This window comes from Miniopterus schreibersii (assembly GCF_964146895.1).
Source record: "Miniopterus schreibersii genome assembly, chromosome: 18".
In the NCBI taxonomy this organism is placed as follows: Eukaryota; Metazoa; Chordata; class Mammalia; order Chiroptera; family Miniopteridae; genus Miniopterus; species Miniopterus schreibersii.
In genome coordinates this window covers 5,208,087-5,228,735 of record NC_138121.1, presented here as the reverse complement: position 1 = coordinate 5,228,735, position 20,649 = coordinate 5,208,087, and the positions used below count along the sequence as shown (strand labels likewise).

The 20,649-nt window shown below is 54.7% G+C and overlaps 1 protein-coding gene across 3 annotated transcripts; it reads left to right on the top strand.

Annotated features, from left to right (window-relative positions):
- Positions 1 to 423: 423 nt before the first annotated feature.
- Positions 424 to 19,979, top strand: PPP5C (protein phosphatase 5 catalytic subunit). 3 transcript variants are annotated; one of them, XR_013997582.1, is made up of 14 exons: positions 446 to 636; positions 6,588 to 6,829; positions 11,562 to 11,709; positions 12,430 to 12,551; positions 14,522 to 14,587; positions 14,904 to 15,002; positions 15,848 to 15,953; positions 16,718 to 16,860; positions 17,007 to 17,094; positions 18,031 to 18,071; positions 18,155 to 18,333; positions 19,228 to 19,309; positions 19,474 to 19,638; positions 19,927 to 19,979. XR_013997582.1 is itself a non-coding variant. In XM_081119330.1 (13 exons), exons 1-13 carry the CDS (start codon positions 516 to 518, stop codon positions 19,534 to 19,536), a joined length of 1,500 nt encoding a protein of 499 aa, XP_080975456.1. In that variant the 5' UTR covers positions 424 to 515; the 3' UTR covers positions 19,537 to 19,979. The 3 variants fall into 3 exon arrangements, 1 of the variants encoding a protein (XP_080975456.1); XR_013997583.1 differs by having other exon boundaries at positions 19,474 to 19,704; positions 19,772 to 19,979; XM_081119330.1 differs by having other exon boundaries at positions 424 to 636; positions 19,474 to 19,979.
- Positions 19,980 to 20,649: the final 670 nt, after the last annotated feature.

The window sequence follows — 20,649 nt, the reverse complement described above, 5'->3', positions numbered from 1 at the left end:
TTGGAACTTTATTCTAGTTTGAGAAACCACCAAATTTTCAGAGAGGAGAGGAAGATATGCTCAAGGTCATACAGGTAATTGCCCGTAGGGCTAGACTCCCAGCTCGGGTTCCGCGCTGGGCTTGGTGCTGCCTTGCATAAGAGCCACACGTACCAGCGACATCACCCACCAGCCCCAGAAGACAGCGGGTAAATCCCTCTTTAAGCCCGGAGAATCTTCGGTCTCGGAACCTGGCAACTTTGGGAGCAGGGGCCACGCCGGGCCTTTTTTGCCCGCGCGCCCCTTTTCGCCTTCCCCATTGGCTCATTCTAGGAAGGGGTCTGAGGGCCCTCTGGTCACCTTGTCCTCCACGAGCTCTATGGCGAAGAGACCTGCGCAGGCGCATGAAGGAAGCCTTCGGGACCCGCGCTTTACGACACTTGTGCAGCAGCAGCAACTGTAACTCGGCACACCTTCGCGACGTTTAGGCCGGGTGCCGCTGGCGGCCGTTGCCAGGGTGGGGGTCGCTTTGCGGCATGGCGATGGCGGAGGGCGACCGGGCTGAGTGTGCTGAGCCCCCCCAAGAGGAACCCCCGGCTGATTCCTCTCTGAAGCGGGCAGAGGAGCTTAAGACGCAGGCCAACGATTACTTCAAAGGTGCGCCCGGCCCGGAGGGGGCGAGGGAGTTGGACAGCTGCCCAGGTCGAGGGGCGCCGGGCCCGCGCGGAACCATGGCAACGCGGAGCTGCAGCCTGGGCGCGGGCCCGGCAGTACCAAGTGACCAGGCGTGGGGAGGCCCGGGGAAGCCCAGGATGGCGCTGCCCAGGGGCGACAGGGGCGGCTTCTGAGAGAAAAGGTGATACCTAAAAGTGGCGGTCGGAGCGGATGCTACTAACTGGGGAGACTGAGAAGGACGCTACCATGTGTGGGGCGGGAGGGGGGAGGGGAATGAGGGCTCTACCAAATGTGAGACCCCGAGAGGTGCTAGTTCATGGTAAGGCCTGAAGAGGGCGCTACCAAGTTTTGACATGAGGTAGGGGAGTGATGGCGCTGTCCAGTGGGGAGACCTGGGGTGGGTGGCATTAAGTGGGGGTTAGAGGGGACAGTCTCAATAGAGTAGGTAATCGTGGGGGTGAGGAGTAGATCATTTGAATGGAGGGCAAGGAAGTAGGAGACATAGGGTTACACTAGCAAAAGAGATGTGTGGGCGGCCCTGGGAGTAGAGGTGGGGGAATCCCAAGAATAGTATGATTTAGGTTCTTGAGAAAGAGAAAGGTGTGAGGGCTCATTCATTCATTCAGCATGTTTGCTGAGCACCTGCTGTGTGCTAAGAACGGTGCTAGAGTCTGGGGATGTAGCAGCGAATGAGATAGATGCAGCCCTGCCCTTATACAGCTTGTAATTTAGCAGGAGAATCAAACAGTGAGTACACAAATTAATAAAATACTTAGAAGTTGTGATGAGTGCTTTGGGGGGAAAAAGCACCAACCGAGTGTGAAGTAGACAATAAGCGTTGCAGGGGTTGGAGCTACATTAGGTAGGTGATCAGGGTGGATCTTACAGAGGAGAAGGCACTTAAATGTTGAGCAGAAGAATTGGAGAGGAGTGCTCCAGGAGGGTGGAGCCTCATGTGCAAAGACCCTGAGGTAGGAAATGAAAGGAGACTGGTGGACCTGAACTTTTGCAGGTTAGCGGGGAGACTGATACAAATGAGGTTAGGGCAGGAGCCAGATCATGTAGGGTTTCATAAGTCATTGCAAGGACTAGTTTGGATTTTACTCAGCCATCCAAGAGGAGACTTTGAGTGGATGGATAGGCCAGTGTGGAGATCTGAGGAGAGGAATTGGGGCATGATTGCCTATGGATGGAATAGAACACACTGGGAATGGATGAGGTCATCTAGGAAGAGAAGGGGTCTAGGATGGAACCTTGAGGGAGTCTAATGTTTAGAACCGAAGAGGAAAAGGCAGAGGAGGGGGTGGTCAGCGAAGTAGAAAGAAAGTCAGGAAAGGTGTCAGGAAAGATGAGAGAAGAGAGTGCTTCCAGAAGGAGTGGGCTGTGCCCTGGGTCAGGTGCTACCAAGGTGAGCACGGATCATGACCATTGGATTTGGCTCCGTGAATGTTAATGGTAGTCTGGGGAATGATGGGGGTGGTGGCCAGCTAGGAGGGCACTGAAGAGTGAAGAGGAGGTGTGGAAGTGGAGGCAGCAAATGTTAACAGTGTTTTGAGTATTTTGGTTCTGAAGCGGAGTGGAGAAATGGGAGAGGAAGCTGCTTTTTTTAGGGATGGAAGAGACTGGAGTTGGTGCATGTGAGGGAGAATCAATCATATTGGAGAGAGGGGAGACTTTCAGCAACAAAGCCCTGGAGAAGGGGGTGGGGAGTGGAATGAATCTAGAGCCCTAGGGGAGAATTGGCCTTCAGTGGGAGCACAGAAGAGTGGGAAAATTTGATGGGGCTGGGGTGACAAGGAGGAGGTGGGACTGGTGAGAGATGGGAAGGTAGAGCCCTGAAGCCGGGTCATGGAGAATGGATGTCATCCTGGAGTGGTAGGGAGCCATGGAATATTTTAAGAGCTGAGCATAATGGTCTGATTAGTATTTGAAAAAGATCCCCCAGCTGCCTTGTGGAGATTGGATGCAAGGGTCAGACTTGAGACCAGGAAGGAGACTAGAATAGTGGACAGGTGAAAGGTGGTGATGCTGCTGGCCAGGCTGGAGAGATGAAACTGACTCAAGAAATGTTTCAGAGTGGCTGCCCGGAGGAGGCAAGAGGGAGCTCCAGGCAGGAAGAGCAGATGGCAAAGGCCCAAAGGCCTGGCACTGAGCTAGGGAGTGGGGCTGGAGTGGGAGTGTAGGAGGCAGGAGGAGTTAGTTTTGGTGAAGCTGCAGGAAGGAGCCTGAGCTTCCTGCTGGGGACTCTGGGGAGCCATGACTGGTTCTGAGTACGGAAAGGACAAGGTTAGGTGTGCTTTAGAAATCCCTCTGGAGGGGCAGGACTGGAGACTAGGGCAGGAACCTGGGCAGGAGAGGATGAAGGCCAGAGCAGGGCAGGGGGCACTGAAGGGGTGGAAAAGAAGAGATTTGAGTCAGGAGGCTGACTTGACAGAACATGGGGACCATCTGGCTTTGGGGGCTGAGGGATCAGGAGGTGTCCAGGATAAAGCCCAGTCTAGAAGCTGGGGTTATCCCTGAAATGGGGCTTGGAAGGAGCAGCAAGTACGGGGGTTGATCCTGAGGCAAAGTAAGAATTCTGGGAAACAGTGAGCAATTGGGAGGTGCCCTGTGCCCCCCAGGACTTGGGATCTGAGTTGTCAGGAGCCCTGGGGCTGGGCAAGCAGCCAGAGGTCCTGGCATGGAGAACGCCCCTCCTGGTCCAGGCCCCTCTCTGTATAGCAGGCAGTGGCAGGCAGAGTCCTAGCCTCTGAATAACAATAAAAAGAATAATTACAGCTCCCTTAACTGAGCCCCTGTGGTGACAGGTACACCACTTTGTTTAATCCTCCCTGGAGCACTGAGAGGGAGGGAGGAGCAGCCCTGTTTGTTTTATAGAGGAAGCTGAGGCTCAGAAATGAAACCACATGCCCAAGGACAGAGTGAGCAGCAGAGCCCGGATATCCCCCTTGCTCACCACATGCTTGGCTCCCACATTCAGAGTCTTTACGCTGACCATCCTGGCCCCCTGCTGGGTGAAGAGGGACACCAGGGGGGGGTTCAGAAGGTCCACCGCCCATGCCCACCTTTCCTCCAACAAGGCTGGATCACCTCTGGGCTCAGGCATATTCCAGAGGCCTTGGCAGCAGAGCCTGTTCCCCGATGTTCAGCTTTCGTCCCTTCTTTCTGGGCCTCATCAGCCACCTTCTGTAAAATGGGAGAGGTTGTATTTAACCAGCAAGGAGGCCTTTGGGTCTAAGAGTTTATAGACATGGTTAAGAGCTCAGGCTGCCTGGATTCAAATCTTGTTTCTTCCTCTTCCTGCTGTGTGACTCCTAGGCAAGTGACTTAACCTCCCTGTGCCTCAGTTTCCTCATCTCTACACTGGGACTGTCTTGATGATTAAATGTACTCTATTTGTAAAACACATAGAACAGGGCCAGGATGCAGCAGATGTTGAAGTGGGGGCCCCTCCCATTTCCTCTGCTCCATTCTCTTCTTTGTTTCGCTTAGTCACTCATTTGCTTCTTTTACAAGTGTCTGCTGTAGCCACATTTCATATATGAGTTTTTTTAGCCAACCACCCATGAGACAGGGCTGTTTGTGATTCCACATTTCAGATAATCAACCTGAGGCTCAGAGAGGTGAGGTTATTTGCCCAATGTCTCATGGTCAGGATCTGCAGAGCTAGGTGCCAGGCTCAGACACCAGCTTTCTGCCCCATGGCAGACGGCCATTCAAGTAACACCTCACCCGACAAGAGAGCTGGCCAGACTGCCCCTGGAACACCGCCAGGAGGCTGGAAGGAGTCCTCGAAGGCACTGGCATTCCAGGGAGGGTCGGTCAGACTTGGGCTGCCTGGTTCTGCCCCTGCTTGTTTTGGGAAGTCCTGGGCCTGCCCTGGGGCTCACAGTCCTGGGGGACACACACTCACCACTTAACAGTGACAATCCAGAGTGGGCAGGGCTGGAATAGGTAAGACCTGAGGGGTACCTGACCCAGCCTGGGGGGTCAAGGAGGGCTTCCTGAAGGAGGGGACATGAGCATTTGAAAGATCACTAGGTGTTAGCCTACAAAAAGAACCATTGTTTTATTGCTCCTGGCCATCTCCCTAGGACTTGGCCTTTTCTTTCTCTAGTGTTGGTTATTCAGTTGGTTTGTCTGTCTGTCTCCCCTCCCTCCCTCCCTCCCTCCCTCCCTGCTTTCCTGCCTTCCTCCTGCCTTCCTTCTGGAACAATTAATGGAGTTTGGAGCCCTGTTCCATTCTGTTTCTTTACCTGACTCACTCCTTCTCACCCTACAGGTCTCGGCTCCAACATCCCCTCTAGTTCCCCCAGGCTTCAGCACACTCTATTATTCCTTTATGGGGATGGATCTGTGTGTTGTTCCCCACCCCTCCAGCCCACACTGGACTGTGATCCCCGGGAGGGCAGGACTGAGGGGTGCTGTGTCCTCAGACAGGGCAAGGACTCAGAAAGAAGTAAGACAGACAAGGCCCCTGCCCTCCTGGGGCTTAGATTGAAATTGGGGAGATGGATTATAAGCAAACAAACAAAACAAGAAATCTGATGGTTTATCAGATGGCTGGAGAAAAGTAAAGCAGGAGTTAGGGCAGGAATTCCCATTTTAAGCTGGGTATTAAGAGGACTCTCTGAAACTCAAATCTAGAGGGGATATGTAAATTCCCCAGGAACTCCCAGCTAGTAAGAGGCAGAGTCAGGGAGAGAGCCTAGGCCACCTGCCCCTGTGTCTGTTCCTGCCCCTGTGCCAGGCTCCCCGAGAGGCTTCCAGGTATGGAGGGTGAGTGGGGGCATGTGGGTCTTGGCCTGGCTCAGAATCCCTGCTTGCCACTTGTGGTGTGACTTCAACTATGGGCTTTGCGTCTCTGAGCCTCAGTCCCCTCATCTGGAAAATGGGGCTACTGTAGTTGTCCTCTGTGTTGTTGTGAGGGTTCAGTGAAGGGACTCGTGTACCAAGAGCCCTACCTGGCACATAGTACATCTTGGTTCCACAATTCTGACAAGCCTTGGCCTTCTGCCTGTCAAATGGCTGCATGGGAGGGGTTTAAGCCTGGCTCTGTGAATATAGACTGGGTGTTTGACCTTGAACAAGACCTAATGACTCATCTGGAAAGTGAGTACCAGATGGTGCTTGTGCCATGGAGATGCGAGGATTCCACGGGTCAAGACGTAGAGTGCAGGGCACAGCCATAGCTCATTTTAAATAAAATTGATCTTTTTCCGTTGGTCAGATGTCACATCTTGTCGTTAAACACTTAGAACATCAATGTCCAGACCCTGCTGTGGCTATAGCCTTCAGGCTCTGTCCTGCCAGCCTCCGTGCCCTCATCTGCACCCCCCCACACACTCTGCCCCAGCTTCTCGCTGTGCCCCCTCCCCCCCCGGCCTTTGCACCTGCTGCTCCTGTCAGGAATGCTCTTCTTCAGTCTGGTTTGTCACTTTCTTTGGGTTTTGGCTGATATGTCCCCTTCTTATTGAGGCCTAAGTAGCTTCCCCACTTCCTGTTCTAGACCCCCTCTTTGGGCTTGTGTCCTTGTTTTAGGGGCTGGACAATTGAGGGGCTCAGGGCAGACTCACATTTGCTGGTTTACATCTCAGTAACATGTCCTCTGTAGGCCGTAAGGAGGATTCAGTGAGACCCTGCTGAAGTCCTGGAAGACATTTCACCTGGTCTGAGGCTTGGAGGACTGATGGTTGCATGGGGGTGTGTGGAAATGACCTTGGGTCTTGGGAATTTGGTCCTGAGGAGACAAGGCCTGTGCTAGGGTGGGCCAGGAAAGAGGGGCAGGCTGAAGACACATTTCTGAGCTTAGCTTTGAACCTCAGTTTCCCCGTCTATAAATGGGGAGACTGGGCCTGTTCCCAGCCTAGGGCCTGTTCTTGCTAGGTGGCGGCAGCCCTGCCTCATGCCTCCTCCTCTCTCTCTCTCTACAGCCAAGGACTACGAGAACGCAATCAAGTTCTACAGCCAGGCCATCGAGCTGAACCCCAGCAATGCCATCTACTATGGCAACCGCAGCCTGGCCTACCTGCGCACTGAGTGCTACGGCTACGCGCTGGCTGATGCCACACGGGCCATCGAGATCGACAAGAAGTACATTAAGGGCTACTACCGCCGGGCTGCCAGCAACATGGCACTGTGCAAGTTCCGAGCCGCCCTGCGCGACTACGAGACGGTGAGCCGGGCCTCTGGGAGTAGGCCAGCTTCCTGAGCCAGGTGGATGCTGAGGGCCGATGGGGCAGCTGGGGAAGGACAGCCTGGGTGTGCATGCCCGGAGGGGGAGGGCGGGTGGAGGCCATTCACAAGTTACTCAGCACCCACTCACCCAGCAGATGCCCTGGAGGCCCCTCGTCCTGGAGCAGACTGCCCAGGTTCGCACCCCGGCTCTACCTTTATTCTCTTGGTTTCCTCGACAAGTTGCCTGGCCCTCTGTGCCTTCTTTTACACACCTGTGAAGTGGGAGAGCAGCAAGACCTGCCTCTGGGGGTTGCTGTGAAGAATAAATGAGGTTCTGCTTTTTGAGTGTTTAGAACAGCTCCTGGCACAGTCGGTGTTCTGTAACAGTGAGCTGTTACTATTGTTGTTGTCGTTGGTGAACGAGAGCCACAGCTGTCTTCCAGTGGAGCTAATAGTTCAGAGGAGGGCAAAACACAGACCCGTGTCATTGAACATGAAACAGAATCCATGCAGATGAGGACACACGCTGGGAGGAAACCGAGTAAGGTGATGTACTCTAGAGAGACAGCAAATGGGGGCTGTTGTAATGAGGTGACCCCCTCAGTCATCTGCCGCTCCCAGCGCTGTAATTGTTCTGATAGTGGTAATGAGGATAGTTGGAAGGACTCACAGAGTGCACACCCTCATGCCAGGCACCTTCAGCCTTCATGTCAGCTGGCTGAATGAATTGTGGTAGGAACTGTGAGGTAGGAACTGTGGTCATCCCCACTGTACAGATGAGACTGCATCCCAGAGGGGTTAAGTCACCTGCCCACCAACATGCAGCTGGCAAGTTGGAAGGATGGCAGAGCTGGGATTTGAACCCAGGCAGCCCTCCTGTCAGTCCCTGTCTCCCTACTTCAGAGAGTTAGCTTCCTGAGAATCAGGGGTCATTTGTTCTGTTCTGCCCTCAATATACACACATTTCATTCCTGCATACCCCGAGCAGCTTCTGCTGTGTGGGGAGGGGTGGCCAAGGGAGGCTGGGCCACAGGCTGCAGTTGGAGGGATCCAGGTGAGACTTCCTGGGCTGGCTGCTGGCCACTGGCCTCGGGTAGAGGGTGGACTTTAGGCCCAGTGAAAGCTTGAACCAAGCCTTGGGCCAGAGGACACCTGTGTCAGCATGGGGGCAGAGGTGTGCAGGAGAGGTAATTTAGAGACTGAGGGGCAAAATGGAGGAGGGTGCTGGGGTAACACCCAGGAGGATGGGGAAGGAACAGCAGAGCAGAGTCCTTGTCAGCTTGGGCTTCCACACCATTCCTCAGTCAGACCTCTCCCTGTCCCTGGTACCCTCAGCCTGGAGAGTGGTGAGAGGAGTGGCCGTGGGCTCTGGTGAAGTGGTGTGAGTAAAGGTCATTGGGGCTCGAGGGCTCAGTAATGAGTAACTCAGAAGGACAGTGGGGTGGGATGGGGGCAGGGCTTTTCTAGGGCTCCAGATTGGGGTGGGGGGGTCCTAGATGGGTGCTGGGCCTGGAGGGGGGCATTTGAAAATGAGAAGAGATCTGACCAGGGTCTTCACCACTCCCAGGGTTGCAGGAAAGGAAGCCTTTTCCTGGGATAGGGAGCAGGGCTTCTCATGGCTCGTTGGGGCCCAGCCCTGCCACTCCACGAGGCTGAGGTGGTCAGTGCCAGCCATCCTGTGTGTGTGCCAAGTCTAAACTTTATCCCCAGCCTCGTGAGTGTCATTGGGGGTGGGGGAGTCCACATCCTTTTTCAAATCAACCTGAGGTGGGGCCACACCCAGCATTTAATTGTGGGGGCTCTGCCAGCAGCTTTGGGGAGTCCCCATGTGAGCCTGGGATCCTTGCTTGCCTGGGCCTGGGTCTGGCCCACCATCAGCCAGTCACCCACATGCATGCAGGCTGGTCAGCCTTCTCCATTATGACATATTTCATCAGGCTCTCTAGGTTTAGGGCAGAGGAGCCAGGCCCTGGGGCAGCTCCCCATCCAGAGTCTCTACCTCCTACCCTCCAGAGCTGCCTGTGATATGCCAATTTCATGGAGGGTGTTCCCAGGGCCCCTCTCTTAGATCTAGGCATCCTTAGAGGCGGAGCTAAGATGTGACCTTGGTTGAACAAGCCCAAGTTCAGCTTTTCAGCAACCTGGGCTCTCGGGTGAAGCGCTTTTCCTTTCTCAACCTCAGTTTCCTCATCTGCATACTTACTGTGGGCCTGACTGTTGTGAGCTCTTTTCATGCATGAGTTCGGTCTTTTTTACAGAAAGGAAACAGGTCTAGAGAGGGGGAGCCCCTCCTCCAAGGTCATACCACACAGAAGTGGCAGAGTTGGGACTTGAACTTTCTAGAACCTGAGGGAGGCCTGACCCCAGAGTGGGTGCTCATGACCACTACCCCACATTGCCTCCCGGGAGGACATACAGGGTGCTGTGGGGACAGGTGGCATTGGGCAGGGAAGGGGAACTATCTCAGTGTGTGTGGTGGAAGTCAGGAATCTACACAGGGAGAGAACGGAATCCTGGCGTCTTGGATTGGTTACACCCCTCTGGGCCTCAGTTTCCTCATCCATCAAATGGGATTGTGATAACACCACAGAGAGCTACTTTGAGGATAAAATGAGCAAGTTAATTCCTTACAGCAATGTCAGGCACATAGTAAATGCTCAGAAAATTAGCCGTGTTTTTGCTTCTGCTTCTATTACTGCTCCCACTCCTCTTCTGTTGTCAGGGTTTGTCCCCATCTCCACCCCAGCCTCTGAGCCTGCTGAGAACAGGAGACTGGCTCAGAGGAAAAGCTGAGTGGTTCATCTATTCACCGCTGGGATACAGCCTCAGCACTGCCCTCATAGGCCATCTTCCAGTGGGGAGACAGCCACTGTCCAGCAGCGCTCAGGGCTGGCCAGGAGGTCCAGGGGATTGTGGGAGCCCAGAGAGGGTGTCTGACCCAGCCTGAGTGATGGGGGAAAGGGATACCTGGAAGAGGAGGAGCTAGAAATGACTTAGAGGTGGGAATGAGGTGTTCTGGGCCACGGGTAGCCTGTACAGGGCCCGGGGATGAGAGGAGGTGGTGCATGCAGGGACTTGGGAGTTTGGTCTGGCTGGGCAGTGCTGGGCAAACAGAAAGCAGATTCTCGCGACCCAGGCCAGGTGTTGGTTTGGACTTTGTCCCGGGGTGTGGACTCATAACCTCTCTCCGTTGGGAAGGACTCCAGGGATGTCTGATTTTGCCTCTTTCCCAAGCCTTGCACCACACCCATACCCCAGGTGGAGCTGCCTGGCAGGGTGCCCTAGCCTGAGCCTGTCCAGACAGGGAGGAAGCCAGCCGCAACCTAGCTTTCTGCCACATGCCTGGTCTCCACAGCCATTCCCGGGGTGGATGAGCTGCACTGACCCTCAGGGGTTCGTCAGTGAGCCTTTGCACTGGCTTCTGATTTACTCTGCCAGGCCTTCCACCAGGGAGCATCACTGCCCCTCTCTGCCCCCCACACAGGAGCTGTGGGGGCCACTCATAATAGTGACAGTAACACAGATAACTAACTGTCCTAGACTCAGAGGGGTGAAGTCACTTGTCCGAGGTCACACAGCAAGCAAGTGGCAGAGCAGGGATTTGAATCCAGCCCTCTCTGCTTCTGAGCTTGGATTATCAGAGTTTGTAGGAAGGCGGGTAGAAGGTGGAGAGAGGAGGGGATGGATGGGCTCTTTTACTGAGAACTTACTGCATCCCAAAGCAAAGGCATGTTCTTTTTGCAACTGAGCTGGTTTAATCAGCACAGCAGCCTGTGAAAGGGGCCCTGAGGAGTAGCTAACACTTATTCAGGGTTGATTCTGGCTTAGCACCCTGCGCACACTGCAGTGTTCGCTCATTCAGTCCTCACAGTAGCTCTCGGAGGTAGGTACTCCTACCACTCCCACCTAACCACAGAGAAGCACACTCACTTGCCTAAGGTTGCTCAACTGATGATTGGCGGAGCTGGGGTTTGAACCCAGGCAGCCTGGATCTGTGGCCTGCTTCCCTTCAGAAGAGGAACTGAGGGAACTCATTTGTCCTGGGTCTCTCCAACAGCCCAAGGTCGACCAAGAAACATGATACCACTCAGCACTGGCTGTGCCTGCCAAGTCCTGGATTCATTACTTATTCCCAGCAGCCCTGGCAGGTGGAGCCTGTTATCTCCCTTGTTTTATAGATGAAGAAACTGAGGTTCAGGGAATCTGGGTCATCCAGCAAGTCATTGGCCCTTCGGAGGAGTCTGGGTCATTAATCATGACTTTAGACCCAGCACATCCTTTCCTCTCAGTCCCATCCACCTTGACATTGACAATAATAATAGCAGTAAAATGTGCCTCGGCCAGCTCTGGTTCCGATGAGGAACCCGAAGCTGAACACGTGCTCCTCAGATGGGGCGGTTTTAACAACAGAGTGAAGATTTATTAAGAGCACCCATGCAGATTACCATTTACCCCTCACAGCAGCCCTGTGTGGTCTAGTTTGGGGATGCAGAAATCAAGGCCTGGAGGGGAGAGGTGTCCAGGGTTGCACCACCAGTACATTATGGCCTGGGCAGTCTGGCTTTGTCATTCATGGAGCCCAAGGCCAGGCAGACTGTGGGCAGCTGTGGTGTCCCCGCCTCCTGACTGCTCTCTGCCCCTGTCTTGATCTGAGCCTTGATGCCCGCTCCCTCCCTCCCTCTCCCCTTCTCCCTTCTTTCCCTCCCTCCCTCTGCCCCCTGCCTGCCCAGGTGGTGAAGGTGAAGCCCCACGACAAAGATGCCAAAATGAAATACCAGGAGTGCAACAAGATCGTGAAGCAGAAGGCCTTTGAACGGGCCATCGCTGGCGACGAGCATAAGCGCTCAGTCGTGGACTCACTGGACATTGAGAGCATGAGTGAGTCGGGCCCGGGTTTCTGCCATATCCAGCCCAGAACATTCCACATTTTTGCATGGGCCTCTCCATTCCCTGTGCACACTGGGGTGGGGAGATGGGGTTCAGGTGTAGCCTCTGATCCCTGTCCCCGGGTTGCTCTCTATTGCTTCCCTACCTGCCTTCCTGGGGATTCCATAGTCCAGATTCGGGGCTTGAGTTCCCCAGTTTGGGAGATGTGGCTGAGCCTCTCCTCCTGCCTGGGCCTAGCTCCCTGGCAGTAGCACTCACCCCTCATGGGCCTCCTGTGTCTGGTTTGTCTCTAGGTCTTCTAGGCACTCAGATCATTCATTCATTCATGCTGCAGATAATTACTGAGCACCTACTATGTGCCAGACACTGTTCTAGGCACTGAGGTTACGGCTGCCTCATGGAGCTAATGTTCTAGTGAGGAGAGAGATGATTAGTCAACTAATGAATTAATAGTTTTAAGGCTATAAAATCAAGTAGGCAGAGGGGAGAGGGGGCACACTAGACAGGGAGGTCAGAGAAAGGGCCTCTGAGCTTACATGAATGGGAGGAGTGGACATGGGGGGACCTGGCTGGGAAGTGGAATCCTTTCTCACTCCATCGCATCTTAACCTGAGTGTCCAGAGCCATGTCTGCCCCATGCCTGGGAGCCAGGCCCCCTTCCATCCTCACCATGGCTCTCGCCACTGACTCATTCCCCCATTCACACACCAGCTATTGAGGACGAGTACAGCGGGCCCAAGCTTGAGGACGGCAAGGTGACAATCACCTTCATGAAGGAGCTCATGCAGTGGTACAAGGACCAGAAGAAATTGCACCGGAAATGCGCGTATCAGGTAACTCATCTATTAGGTGCCACACATACATGTGACCCCCGGATAGCATCGCAGCGCTGGCTGCTGAAACCCAGCCACAAAGGGCAGGTGGAGGAGAGGGATGGTAATAGTAGCTTAACACTTGCTGAGCTGGCCGTGTACCTGGCGTCATGAATTCTTTATTTCTGATACTGTATTTTATTTTTAGCATTTCCATTCAGTTCTTTTTAAAATAGTTTTTATCTCTCTGCCCCATATGTTTGCGCATGTTGTCTCCCTTTCCCACTAGGTGCTTTAACACATTTATCAGGGTTATTGTAAAGTCTGCCTGGTAATTCCACCAGCTGGGAGATCTCTGGGTCTGCTGCTGCTGTCTGTTCTTCATGTGTCAGTTTTTTACTGTGCCCGACATTCTGTGGAAGAGACTGAGGTGAACCTTCTCGGCAGAAATCAGCAGGACTGCCTCTGCCAGGCTGCTGGTGCGAGGGCTGTCAGTCTCACGTGCAGTCTGGGCAGCTGTGGCTGGATTAAGTTCACCGCTGGCTTTAAGTGTTTTCAGAGTGGAATCAGGGTCTCCTGCAGCCAGGCTTGGGATGGCAGCGATGTCATTATGTTGTAAGGTCTCCAGCTTTGGGAACTGGAGAGCTCCGATTCACAGACGCACTGCCAGAGTTTCGGGTTGCTGGGGAGTTCTATGCTCTCCAGTCTCGCCCCCTACTTTTGTGCCTCAGAAAGTCTCCACCATGCTGCCCTGTGCCTTGCCTATTGTGACAGCAGTGAGAGAGTTGGCAGGTGGGAGCAGAGGCCTGCAGCTGGAGCTCCTTGGGGCTCTCATCTGTCACACCAGCCCATGCCCGGCAGGAACATTCTGCCCCCCTCGCCCAGCTGTGGCGGACTTACCCTCCTGCCGCGCTGCCAGGAGACCAGGGTGAAAGTGGTCATGTCTCCTCTCCCAAGGAAGGGCCTGGCGCTGTCTGCAGTTGGGTTGATTTAGGTTTCTTTGTATCCTCGGCTCTCAGATGTTTCATTTTTTTAAATTTGATTTTGTTGGAATTTTGGCTTATTCTCCTCATTAGGGTGACCGTGACAGTCTTTTATAACTTAATAGGTTCTGACCAGAGGGGACATTTACTTTTAACACTTAATTTTCCCCCATCTTTTTATTTTGAAAATCGTCAAACCTGCCGAGAAGTCAGAAGAACAGTAAACACCCTTCACCAAGATTCACCAACTGTTAATGTTTTCTTTTCTGAACCATTCAAGGAGATGTTGCACCTGCATCTCCTAAAAACAGGACATCCTCCTGCATGACTAGTTTAGTGGTCGCACCTTAGAAATTTAGCATTGATACAATACTACTGACTAATGCACAGTCCACAGACCGTCAGTGAAGTCTGAAAACATTGTCAAGTATACATGACTTGTCAAGGTCATCTTCAGTTAGTAAAAACTAATGTTATCTGCATTTCTAGACAAATACTTAAATGTTCCCAGTTCCCCCCAAACATCCTTTTCAGCCGTTTCTTTAAAATCCAGAATGCATTGGAGGATTGAGTATTGCATATGCCTGCCTTTACTTTCATTTAGAACAGCCTTGCGCCTTTTGGGGGAGGCTCTTATGTGACACTAACATTTAGCCGCGTCCAAGCTAGTTGTTTTATAAAATGTGCCACATCTGGATTCATCCATGTGTTTCATGATGCTGATTATTTTAAGAGAAACCAAGAATCTCGATTTTCATGTGAAATACCTCTGATGTTTAAATGCCGTGATGTTTAAAGGCCACTTAGGTCACAGTTTGGGGGACACCTCTGGCCCCAGCCAGCATCCACTTGTCTGGGCCTCCCCTGCCTATTCCTCTCCTCTCCCCACCTCTCCCTCCACCTCAAGGCAGCAGGTCTCCTAGTCTAGTCCAGGCTGTCTGGAGGCTGGGGGCGTTGGAAGGGCAGGCCCCCCAGCCAGTCCCACTCACAGCCTGCCCTGCCTTCCAGATTCTGGTTCAGGTCAAAGAGGTCCTCTCCAAGCTGAGCACACTCGTGGAGACCACGCTTAAAGAGGTGCGCGCTGAGGGGCAGTGTGTGGGTGGGCCAGGGGTGGGGGCTCCCTGGCTGGGGAGAGGCCAAGGAGCTCAGAAACTCACAGACCCACCTGGCTTGGTCTGCCTTCCCTCTCCCTCCACCCCTTGTCTGTCCCCCTGGATGTCCCTCTTCTGTCCATCTCTGTTCTATACCTCTTCATGTCTGTGTCCCCTGCCTGTGTCTTTGCATGGTTCTTCTCGGTCTGCCATGACCTCTTGCCCCTGCCCTCCTCCCTGCCCCCCTCCCCACGTCTCTCTCTGGGCCCCTCCCTCTCCGGTGGCCTCTTTTCTTCCAGACAGAGAAGATTACAGTGTGCGGGGACACCCATGGCCAGTTCTATGACCTTCTCAACATATTTGAGCTCAACGGTTTACCCTCAGAGACCAACCCCTATGTATCCTTCCTCAGAAGAGCAAACCACCCCCCAACCTGGATTTGGGAGAGGAGCCCCCCGCAGAGAAAAAGGCCGGGCTCTGGGAAGGGAGACGCCTGCGAAGGGAGATACACTCCTCAGCACTGGAACCGGGATGTGGGTGGTGCACAGGCCAGGGCCAATCCCACATACTGTGTGACTGGGACATGTGGCTCCATCTCTCTGGGCCCCAGCTTCTTTTCATTTTGAAACGGGGCTTCGACAAGATCTTATACAACACCTGGCACTGCCCACGCTGGGTGCCCTCTTGGCTTTGTCACCTCTTAGCTGTGTGGCTGTAGCAACTTGCTTCCCCTGCCAGTGCCTCAGTTTCCTCATTGGCAAAGTGGGGGTGATAACAGGGCCCGCCTGGGGTTGTTGAGAGGAGTTACGGGGTTAGTGTGTATGAAGTACTCAGGGGCCCCCAGGCAGTGCTGTGTAAGTATTTACATGTAATGCTAACTGCTTGATAGATGGCCACTTTCTTAGGTCCACCGGGCCTGTGCATGTTGGGTGGAAGGGTCTGTGTCCCTTCTCCCTGTGGCTTTGGGTCTGTATTTGCAGAGAGTTGAAGCAGGCTGGACACCTAGTGTCTGCCTCTCCACCATCAGTTTCCCTGAGAAGCAGATGAGGTTGGGGACCTCAGTACATCCTACTAAGGCTCAGAGAGGCCAAGCTGCTGGGCCAGGGCCACACAGTGAGGAGAGACTAATGCCCAGATTCCCTGAGCCCTGCTGACCTCCTCGTTCCTAGGGAGGTGCTGATGAGCCATGAGCGTGGAGAGACGGGCAGGAGTGCCCCCCTCCTTGTTTTCCTTAGCAGGGCAGATATTTAATGGCGACTTTGTGGACCGCGGCTCTTTCTCCGTAGAAGTGATCCTCACCCTTTTCGGCTTTAAGCTCCTGTACCCAGATCACTTTCACCTACTTCGAGGTGAGCTGGGAGGCGGCAGGGTCGAATCAGTGTGGGCGCGGGCAAAACACTCACTTTCTCCTGTGTGAGCCTCCAGCGTCTCCTCTGTGAAGCAGGGAGGCTAGCAGCAGCTGTGTACGTTGTGTGTTGTGGAGATAACACACAGGGCTGCCCTGTAAGGTAGGGCAGGTTGTGTGCCACACGGTGGCATCACACAAATGGAGCTCTGTGAGCCTTGAGGAGGACTTGGTCATGGGAGGGCTCTGAGCAGAGGATGGTCAGGGGCTGACTCTGGTGTTAACAGGCTCCCTTGGGCCTCTGTGTGGTGAACAGACCAAGAACCAAGGGTGGGAGAAGGGAGACATGGCGCTGGGCCGTGGGTAGGGGTGGGGTAGCGCAGTGGTTTTGGCTGGAGGACCTGGAGGTCTGTGGCTGCCACTGACAGATGGGAGACTGAAAAGGCAGGGTGTGGGCCCGGAGATGAGCTCAGCTTTGGATGTGGCTGCAAGACTGAGAAGAGACATCAGCCACTCCCATGGCCATTACTACAGGCCTGGCCTCCTGGCCACGTGCTCAGGTGTGCTTCTCAGCCCGAGTGCCCCTCCAGAAAGTGGGTTAAGAGCGTCTACACCTCGTCAATTTCTATGAGGGGCCAAGGAGCTGATGCATGAGGGTCATTAGCTTGGGGCTATTACGAAAGCCTCCCTGGGCCCCTTAGCCTGAGGCTAAGGGCTCCTGGGTATGGGGCAGGGGCTGAGGTTTCTCTTTGTCCTGCAATTGGCCAGGCAACCATGAGACGGACAACATGAACCAGATCTATGGCTTTGAGGGCGAGGTGAAGGCCAAGTATACAGCCCAGATGTACGAGCTCTTCAGCGAGGTGTTTGAGTGGCTCCCTCTGGCCCAGTGCATCAATGGCAAAGTGCTGGTGAGGACGGCAGCCAGAACCCATGGGCTCCCTTCCCTACCCGCCACCCATAGCCACACATGGGCAGACGTGCTGGTGATGCGAGTTGGGGGTTGGGATATGTCTGGCACCTCCCTTCACACTGCTGTCCCCAACTTAAACCCCAGATCATGCATGGGGGCTTGTTCAGTGAAGACGGTGTCACCCTGGACGATATCAGGAAGATCGAGCGGAATCGGCAGCCCCCAGATTCAGGTGACTGGGCGGGCCGGGTGGCAGCCTTTTCCCTTGGGGGCCTCGGTGTCTGCAGCAGAGGAGCAGCCTGAGCTCAGATCAGAGCTGCTGTGACCAGGGCCCTGCCTCGGATGAGGTTTGTGCCCTTGGCAAGGACAGCAGGCCTGAGCTTCGTTTTCCTTAACTGCAGCTCGAGTCAGTGCACCTTCCTCATGGGGCCATGCTGGCGAGGGAGCATTAGTGACCAGGCCCAGAGCACACCTGAGTCATTTGTTTATTTGTGAGCTCAGCTCCCAGTCCCTGGAGTGATGTAGTGGGGCTCCTCTTCTAGTGACTGGGGCAGACAGCAGAGTATCCACCCCTGTACACATGCTCACACCCACACACCTCTGGGAAGTGTTATGGAGGGCATGGGTAGAGCGGTGTGCCAGCAGTCAGGAGGCCTCTCTGGGAATGCCACATTGCAGCTGACACGAAAGGAGAGGGGGGACCCGCCATGCAGAAGAACAAGCACAGGGGTCCCAAGGCAGGGGGAAGCTTGGTAGGTGGGAGGGACAGCCAGGAGGCCAGTTTTGTGGTGAGCAGGGAAGTGCTTTAAGGGGGTTGATGGGGCCATGGAGCCTCAGGCCTGGGTGAGGAGCTTGGTCTTTGTTCCCCAGACAGTGGGGTCATGGAAGGCCTTGAGCAGGAAAGGAACCGGATCTGAATTGCCATGTTAAGGCTCCTGGCTGTAAGGCCAAAATGGCTAGAAATGGGTCTGGAGGGGAGGGGAGGTCATCAGGGAAGCTTGCAACCGGCTCAGAACCACATCCTTCGAGTCCCACACCCACTTCTCAGTGGATACCCCCTGCCCAGCCCCACCATGCTGTGCCGTGGGCTGGGCTGGGAGGTGGTCTGTGAGTTCACACTCCAGACTGGAGGGCCAGCCCCTGATGTTCCTCTCTACCTCTTCTCCAGGTCCCATGTGTGACCTGCTCTGGTCAGACCCACAGCCACAGGTCAGTTTGCCCAGGGGCCATGGATGGTGGGTGTGGGCAGGGGCTTAGGGGGTGGATAGACCCTAAGCTTCCTGTATCCCCAGAATGGACGCTCGGTCAGTAAGCGGGGTGTGAGCTGCCAGTTTGGGCCCGATGTCACCAAGGCCTTCCTGGAGGAGAACCACCTGGACTACATCATCCGTAGCCACGAGGTCAAGGCTGAGGGCTATGAGGTGGCACACGGTGGCCGCTGTGTCACTGTCTTCTCTGCCCCCAACTACTGGTGCGTCCCCATCACCTTCACACATCCAAGCCTCTCTCCCCAGCCCACTGATTTTTACTTTTTATGATAGAAAATTCCAAAGGTACATAGGAATAGGTAAGATAGTATAATGAACGCCCACATGCCCATCACCCAGGTTCAACAGTACCAACTCAGGCCACTCTCTAGCACACACACCCCCCGCCATGCCCCCACCCGGGGCTGTTTTAAAGCAGCCCCCTCTTCTATCCATTGAAAGCCCAGTGTTTCTGGAAGCACTTTTCTACACAGAACCACAGTACCACTGTCAGACCTTAGAGGCCACTGACCCCCGCCAGTGCCCCTTGTCTCATAAACGTCTCTTTGCAGTTTATTTCTTCAAGCAGGACCCACACAAGGGCCATGTTTTCAGTCTCCTTCACATTCCCTGTCCCTTGCCATGTTTTAGTTGAAAACCAGGCCCCTTGTCCTGCCGAGTTGCCTGTGCGCTGGACTAGGCCAATTCCAACCTCGAGGGCCAGTCACCACATTCCTCTGTCCCCTGTCTCCTGGAGTGAGAGCCAGGCGTGGTCAGATGAGAGCCTAGGACTTGGCAAGAGTCCTGCCTCTGTGGGGCTGCAGTTGCCCCCTGCCCATCCTGCGTCCCTCCTCCTTGAGCCCCCTTCTTCTTTCGCCTGGATTCCTCTCTGTCTCCCACTCCTATCAGTCCTCTGTGTCCTTGACTCAACATCTCTGTGTCCATCAGTGTCTGCCATGGACTCTGCCTTCCATCTCCTGCTTTTCTCACCCTTTCTGCCACCCAGCTGCCTGGGTCTTCTCTCTGTCCCCCCACCTGTAGCTCCCTTGCTTTCCTCTCTACCCAGCCCTTCTCTATCACCCAGCCCCTGACTGTTCACTCTGCTCCTGTCCCCACAGTGACCAGATGGGGAACAAAGCCTCCTATATTCACCTCCGGGGCTCTGACCTGCGGCCCCAGTTCCACCAGTTCACAGCAGTGGTGAGTCACCCTGTCCTCCGCCAGCCTGGGAAGGAAGTGACTGAGGCTGGGTGGGGGGAGCAGAAAACTGCATGACAGCTGGGGGAACAGGTGGGTATCTGCATCTGGTGCTCAGAGGTGCCCCTAAAGCTGGCCCACCTCTGTCTCTACCCTGGCATTCACAGCCTCATCCCGACGTCAAGCCCATGGCCTATGCCAGCACGCTGCTGCAGCTGGGGATGATGTGAGGCCCGTGCAGCAGGGTCCCCGCCCCGCCGGACCCCAGGCCCTGCTCAGGGCAACATTGGACCCCCTTTTGCTTTTTAAAGTTTGTATTTATTCCCTTTTAGGTTTGCAGAGGGGGTGGGGGGGCTGGCCAGAGGGTCTGCTCCCTGGACAAAGGAGGAGGTGGAGAGGCTGGGTTGGGGCTCTGTCCGGGCATTTTGGAGGGAGGCCAGCAGTGGACAGGGGTGGGGCCCAGAGGCTTCCCCACTCCATTTGCATGGCCCCTCCCCCGCTAAAGCAATAGGGCCCCGCCATAGGAAGACCCTGGAAGGAGGGTCATCAGGGAGGCCTCGCCTACACCCCCTCCTGGCAGCCCTGGGGTGGGCTAGGCTGGGGCTCACCCCCTTCCCCAGCTATTTTATGTCTGTAATTAAATATGTTAAAATAAAGTCATTATTATAAGTCAGCTTGTCTCAAGATGGTGCCAAAGTTGCTAAGATTAGGGTGACCACTTCATTAGGGGATCCCAAAGTCCCACCCCATCCCCCTCTCATTTCCCATATCTCTGGGGAGCCCTGGAGCTGACCAGCCCCCGTGTCCACCTGTCACAGCAGGCTCATGAGGGAGAGTCCTGCTTGGGATGGAGAACTTCCATCAGAAACACTGTACACACAGAGACTAAGTGAAGGGTGGGCCAGCAAGGCCGGGTCAGAGCGGAAGCTGCAAGAAACTCCTTTCCTCTGCCGATCTGTCAGCAAGTACTTCCTGAGGCTCCTGCTGCCGCCCTGCCCTTGGCCTCACAGTCCAGGGGCAGGCAGGCCCCTTTCACAGTAGGCCTAACTTTGGATCTTACATCACACAACGACCCACCAAGGAAGATCAAAGGTATTCCCACCACTCCCTCTCTTCCCTCAGAGGTGAAGACTGAGTCCCATTCAGGCTGCCCTGCCTGGCCTGGGCCCTCTGGAGAGATTCCTCTTCTCACATCTGAGGTCTCCTGGGCCCACCTTTTCCCAGGAAGATGTAGACCTGGGAATTGTCTCCAGACAGATGACACCTGCCACCAGATGGAGGGTCGGGAGGGCAGAGATAGCTGTGTCCACTGTGGAGCGGGACAAACTGATACCTGGTGTTCT